At 57.9% G+C, this 6,511-nt stretch overlaps 1 protein-coding gene across 3 annotated transcripts in view; it reads left to right on the forward strand.

The window, feature by feature from the left end:
• COL28A1 (collagen type XXVIII alpha 1 chain) overlaps nucleotides 1-6,511 on the forward strand; it is an 86,899-nt gene that overhangs the window by 37,647 nt on the left and 42,741 nt on the right. For all 3 annotated transcript variants that reach the window (XM_027871979.1, XM_027871981.1, XM_027871982.1), the window contains exons 12-14: nucleotides 3,197-3,265; nucleotides 4,071-4,139; nucleotides 5,285-5,353. In XM_027871979.1, coding sequence (XP_027727780.1) covers nucleotides 3,197-3,265; nucleotides 4,071-4,139; nucleotides 5,285-5,353 — 207 coding nt within the window. The remainder of the gene's footprint in view (nucleotides 1-3,196; nucleotides 3,266-4,070; nucleotides 4,140-5,284; nucleotides 5,354-6,511) is intronic.

Genomic DNA, 6,511 nt, shown 5'->3' on the forward strand with positions numbered 1-6,511 from the left:
GGGGAGAAGAGAGGAGGGGAGAGGAGAAAAGAAGAGGCAGAGAGTGCACTGTGTCCAAACCCTCCTTGCCCAAAGGAGAAAGAGGCTCTGCCAGGGGGCTCTGCCAGGGGCTCTCAGTTTGCCAGCCCCTCCCTTGCACCTTCTCTGACTTTGCCCTGAACTCTTTCAATGCCCATTGTTCCCAGGACTCCTGGGTATGACCTAGGCACAGGAGACACCTTGTACATCAGCTTCTGACTGAGGCCGCTTAGCGTGGCTCTGCCGTGGATCCCACAGTCTACGATGCCCCAGGGGTGTAGAAAGGGGCCTCTCCTGGGCTTTGTGCTTTGGCTGCAGACTCGACCGTCAGGGATTTTGTGGGACAAGAATTTACAGAGGTTGAGGAGCCTGACGGTGTGTGTGTGTGTGTGTGTGTGTGTGTGTGTGTGTGTGTGTGTGATGGAAGTCCAACAGAGTGCTTGGGTATCTGGAGAAAGCACGTTTCTCCTCAGACTTTGGAAACTGAGAGGTCTCGGCCCAGGGCCACACGGCTGAGGGGCACGCTGCTGAAGGATCCCCCTTCCAAGGGAGGCAGGATTTTGCTGCCTGGCCCTGGGCAAGGGTGGGGTCCAGCCCCACAGGATGGGCAGAAGTGTGGGTAGCCTTGCAGGCTCTGGGGGCTCCCCTCAGCACCTGCTCTGTGTCTTCTCTGTGGACACACAGGCATGTAGGTAGGCGGACACCCGTGGACATGAATCGCTTATTAATAGAAGTAATTACAAAATGGAGGCAGGCACGTCTGGTGCTTTGGGTGCTCCCCAGAAACACCACGAGGGGTGGCGGGAAATGGGGCGGCTAGCACACTTTAATTAAGTTAGAGGCTATGGGGCAAAAAACCGGCAAAGGCAGAGACGAGCAGGGAAAAGGCATCCTGGGCCGGATGGGCCTGGAGGGAGAGGGCGGGGGAGGCAGGGTCCAGAACCACGGGCCGCCTCCTGTCTGCGCCTCACTGGGGCTGGCCCACAGACATATCCGGCTCAGCCCCATGCCGTCCGCACCTTTTGGATATGGGGGGTCCGCCATGCCCATGGTGGAGGCCCCGACCGTAGCCGGAGCGACCGCTGCTGATTCAGCCGTGTTGCCAGGATGTGAATTTTGGTAATTTGTTGTTCGGTCGCCTCAGTTGAGTCCAGTACTCCGTGACCCCATCTGGGGTTTTCTTGGCAAAGACACTGAAGTGATCATTTTACAGATGAGGAAACTGAGGCAAACAGGGTGACGTGACTTGCCCAGGGTCACCCAGCTAGGAAGTGTCTGAGGTGGGATTTGAACTCAGAAATAGGAGTCCTCCTAACTCCTGGCCTGGCGCTCTGTGCACCATGGCGCCCCTCCCTGCTTTGGTTGGCATAGAAGATACTATTTGTAAATCACGCTCCTTTGGTCTTTTGGACGGTGTGTCCGTGACTTCCAGGTTCCCCTTGGCCATCTTATTTTCTGGGATTGCCCCCTTACAGCGGCTACGTGTAAACTCACTATTGCGCTGACCAGAAGTGGGGTGGGGCTGGGGGGCTCAGAATAGGACACAGTTGTCACACCCCCACATATGTGGAGTGATGCCACCTTCTGGGAGCTCCCAGCCTTGAGCAGGGTCACCTTGGCCTGATTCACCAGCTCCCATCCCGCCTCCCCATGAGGTCTCCCAAGCTGTCCCTCTCAGCTCACCTGGGTCCAGTGAGCCCCTTCGGGGTGGCCGGGGTGGGGCAGATGGGCAGTGGGTCAAAGTTCTGCCTTCTCCCCGTGAGGGTCCTTGGCTTCTTCCAGTCCAGGGCTGAGCAATGGTGCTTTGGGCTCAGACGCCTGCTGGTCCAGCAGCTTTCTCTGAGTCTCCAGATGAAGGATCTTGGGAGCAGAGACTTGACCAGCCTAGTCTGGCATCAGCAGGATAGACCGGCCCTGGGGATGGCTGCCTTCACTTCACTGTGTGAGCAGAGACCCAAGCACAAGGGCCCACTTCATACCAACTGGTCCTTTCACCTTTCCTGGATCCCAGGGAGAATGAAAAGCCCAGGACCTCACTGGGACACCGTCCAGCCTTCCCTGGCAGCCAGTACCCGGGAGCATATGGCCAAGCCTCACCATGGCCCCAGGCTTCAACCCCAGCAGAGTCTGCTCAGAATTCGGCCATGTGCCTCTGGCTCCTGGACCTCGGCCCCTAGAGGTTGTGGGAGGGGAGGAAAACTCAGATGTGGTCCATCCTGGACGCTGCCTCCCTGTCCCCTGTCTCACCCAGCCCTGGAAAGGGAGGCCGGGTAACAACTTCTGTTCTGCAGGGAGGTAAAGGGAGAGCCAGGAGGCCAGTGGCCAGTTGGGGAGCTGCCGCTGCCCCAGAGCCAGCAGGATTGTGGTAGTGGACTTGGGCAGCTTCTGGAGTCTGTCCGAAGTGATGGGGAAAGGAAGGGGGGCACCTCTGAAGGGGGCTGCCTGGTGGTGGGGGTGGGACTGTGCCCTGAGGCCCGATGGAGGCTTCTCCCCCCGCCCCCCAGCTATGCCTTCAGAGAGTGAGCTATGGCCAAGGTAGGGCTTCTAGACAGAGCTGTGTCCCGGGGCCAGCCTCGGGCTGGGGGGAGGGGGGGGAGTGTGACCCCAGCAGGGGGCCAGCTTCAGCCTCTTGTGCTCTGCTCTTTATTGGGCTGGGGCATTGGTGAGCACATACAGGCATGGAGGACTCTCAGAAACCTCCCTCTTTCCCTGTTCCATGGCCTGCCTGCCCCCGAGGCCAGTCCTTTCGATCATTCTGTCTTAATGCTTCTTCTGGTGCACAAGGCCGGGGCTCCCATCCTGGACAGGCACTGCCCCGGAAGCATCGCTGACGACCACCAAATGCAAACATGCCCGTGATTTCCAACCTTGAAGGCCTTGCACGCAGCAGACACTAAGTGAATGTTTCCAAAATTGAATGTTAGTTCCCTGACCCACCACTGATGGAAAGGGGCGTGTCTATCTAGGACCTTCACGTTTTCTTTGGAACCCCATCCCCCAAGACTGGGTGATTTTGCAGCTCCCAGAGGCGTCTCCTGTTGCCAATCCACGCCCAGCTTTGTGGTGGTTGTGGTGAGAACGTGGGTGGACACACCCCTCAGCCCGAGAATCCTGGGAAACTGTCATGATGTGATGAGAATCTGAGTAATTGGCCTAACAGGGCACTTTCTTCTTCTAGGGAGAGCCAGGCCCTGCTGGTCCTTACGGTCCTCCCGGCCCCCCTGGCATTGGACAGCAGGGACTTAAGGTACGGATTCCCTCCCTCCGTGTGGGAGCCTTGGTGGGAACTTCAGCCAGGCCACCGCCCTTGGGCACTGTTCTAAGATGCTGGGCTGGCCTGGGGTGGGCGGGGAAGGCCTGCTCCCACTTTTTGCCATGGGATGTGACCGGAAGCCCTTCTCAACCTCCCCCATTGGTTTGGGTTGTACTTGCCCCATATGTTCCCAGGGACTCTTTGTGCCCGACCTGCGGTAGAGCCTTCCGAGCTCATGTTATTCTGATCAGCCGCAGTCAGACGCACTGTGCCCTGACCCCGACATGGCGATGTCATTTTGGTCCTCTTTGAAAACAAAGGACAACAGCCCACCAACCAACCTCCAGAAAGCCAGCAGGTGACCTGGGTGTCCGTGACCCGGCCGCGCGGTGCGCCCAGCCTTCCCATCGGCTGCGCAGTAAAGGATGGGGTGGGGCAATCTCTCCACCTCGCCCCTCACACCCAGAACTTGATGCTTGTATCAGACAAGGAGGGCACCCACAAGGACTGGGGCCCTAGCCCGGTCCTCGTATGCAGAGGGCATGGAGGGGCTGGGCCAGGGCGGAGCAGAAGAGGCTGGAGCTGGCCCTCTGCTGGAGGACAATGTGGAGCGTTTCAGCTCGAAGTCTCTACGTCACCTCCTTCTGCTCACAGGGCAGAGCACCGACTGTGTCCTGGCTGTGTGTCCTGGATGTTCTGCATCTCCCAGGGTACCGTTCTTCGTGATCCCTGAAGATGCTTTGGGACTTTTAACAGCCCGGAGCAGCAGCAGTGACTCAGTGTTGTCCTTTCTTATTAGGGAGAAAGAGGGCAGGAGGGCCAGCCTGGGGCTCCAGGACCCGTGGGGATTGGTGAACCAGGACAAGCCGTAAGTACCGTGAGCTGTGCCCCTGACTTCGGGGAATCGCTTAGGAAAAGGATGGGTCTCAGACCTCTGGGGATGCCCCGGCAGAGGCAGGAGCGACATGGAACTTGGGCAGTGAGAGAGGGGCCGTGAGGAGGTGGAGCCAGAGCAGAGGGGGCTGAGCTGCTGTGCCGCTGGCCAGGAGGGAGTCCGCTTTGGGCCCTGGCCGTACGGATGCCAGGCTCCTCCTGGCTGCTGCTCCAGGACAGGGGTGGAGAAGTCTAAGATGACAGCCCGCCCCGACCTAAGGCCCTCACCTCACTGCCCCCGGCGCTGTGTGTCCTTGGCCACATGGCTCAGTTACTCTGGGGTCCTTGGTCTCCTCCTTGTGGAAGGGGACGGTCACCCTGCCCTGGCACAGAGCGTGAACAGCTGAGCCTATGGGCTCACTGTTGTCTGAGAAGAAGAGAAAGGACCTCAGACCAGGTGCCTGGAAAGCAAAGAGATGGGCGGGGCGTCGGGAAGGCCCGGACAGGCTTGGCTTTGGCTTTCCTGTGGTCGCCCTGCCTGCAGCTTGCCCGTGGCAGGTCTGGGGCCGGGGCTGGTCCCTAGGAGCCATGGGGTCTCTCTCAGCTTTGCAGCATCCCGGGAGGCCCCCATGCCCTTCTTTTCCCACCCGCCTCTGGTTCACCTGCTCTGGGCAGCTCAAGTTAGGTGGTCAGACTCCCATCTCTGAAACATGATAGCAAAGGTCGTTCCATTGAGCAGGAAGGTGGTTTTAAAGGGTTGATGATCTTGGTCCAAGATCACGGTCCAAGATCCTTGTTATCCGAGCACTCTCCAGGCTGAGCAATCCCAGTTATTTCAGCCCTCCTCACAGGCACTTTTGGCCATGCCTCCTGGGTGACACATCCTGAGGCCTGAGGCCCCCGCCTCCATGGAGGACCCCAGGACTCAAACTGGCACCCCAGGGAGTCTGACCAGCAGAGGTGATAAATGGCAGGCTGTCTTTACGGCTGCATTTGCTATTTCTACAGATGGACTGTAGTCAGACCCCAAAGGCAGGGGACCCCAAAGAGTGCAAGTCTCTGGCGAATCCCAGAGGCGTATTCATCTCTCTCCCTTTCCCTGTCCCCCTCCCCCTCTCTCTCTCCTCCCTCTGTCATCAGGGTCCCCGGGGTCCTGAAGGAGCCCCAGGAGAGAGAGGCGTCCCGGGAGAAGGACTTCCAGGCCCCAAGGTAATGCCCAAACTGAATGTTCAGCAGCCTTGAGTAAGAAGAGAAAGTGAGGGTCCCCAGCAGCATTTCAGACACTCGGTGGGCACCCGACCATGTCACGAACGTCAGCTGAGCGGTCATCACACTTGTCCCCAGCTGGGCGATATCTGCATGCAGGCCAGGCTCAGGGAGGCTTCCCAGTTTCCTCTGGAGTATCCCATCATCCTGAAGGTGACAGCTGTAAGGGGCCTCTCCCTGCTCACGAGGGGATGGGATCAATTTCGCTGCAGGGACAGCTCTGACTGACAGAGGTCTGCTTTGGGGAAAAGTCAGGCTGCCTTGGCTAGGGACCCCGAGACGCCATGGGCCAGGGGAAGGCCCCGTGTACCCCACTGACAGGACATATCCCTGCTATATAGTGACTGCCACTGGGGGCCCCCATGAGGGGCTGGAAGGAGAGAAAGGGGGCAGAAGACTGGCTGAGAAGGGGTCGCTTACAGGGGACAGCATCTCCTTCTTACCCCCAACAGTCCTTGCCCTTCAGGAGCTCACTTCTTCTGAGGGAGATGTGGTTGGAGAAGACTTGGGGACACAACTTTGCTGTGCTAACTCAGCAGCTGCATTATTTAATGCATTCAGAGGCTGCCCTGAGAGGCTCTGAGCCCAGGGTGAGGCAGGTAGGGTTCTCCAACGCCAGCCTTGATCAGATGCCCCTCAGCTGGAGGGGCTCAGGTCTAGGGGCCGTAATTTGGGAAGGACATTGTCATGTCTGCAAACACCGGAGAGGAGAGGACATGGCTAGGGCAGAGTACCAGGGATGCTGAGCTCTCTGACCTCGAGTAGACATATGTATCACAGTGTTCAGGTATCTCCAAGCCCCAAATCCCCGCGCTGGTCACAGATGGGGCTGTGGGCACACAAGACCTCAATGGCACACACACATATACACATGTCCATAGACATATACACGTACAGATGTACATGGACATACACACACACACAGACATACACACATCCACACATACACAGACATGTACACATATAGACATACATAGACATACATGCACATACACATATACACACATCCATAGACATATACATGTATAGATATACATAGACATGCACACACATACATAGACATCCACACATCCACAGACATGTACACATATAGACATACAT

This window comes from Vombatus ursinus, unplaced genomic scaffold, assembly GCF_900497805.2.
Source record: "Vombatus ursinus unplaced genomic scaffold, bare-nosed wombat genome assembly UNPS02014799.1, whole genome shotgun sequence".
Lineage (NCBI taxonomy): Eukaryota > Metazoa > Chordata > Mammalia > Diprotodontia > Vombatidae > Vombatus > Vombatus ursinus.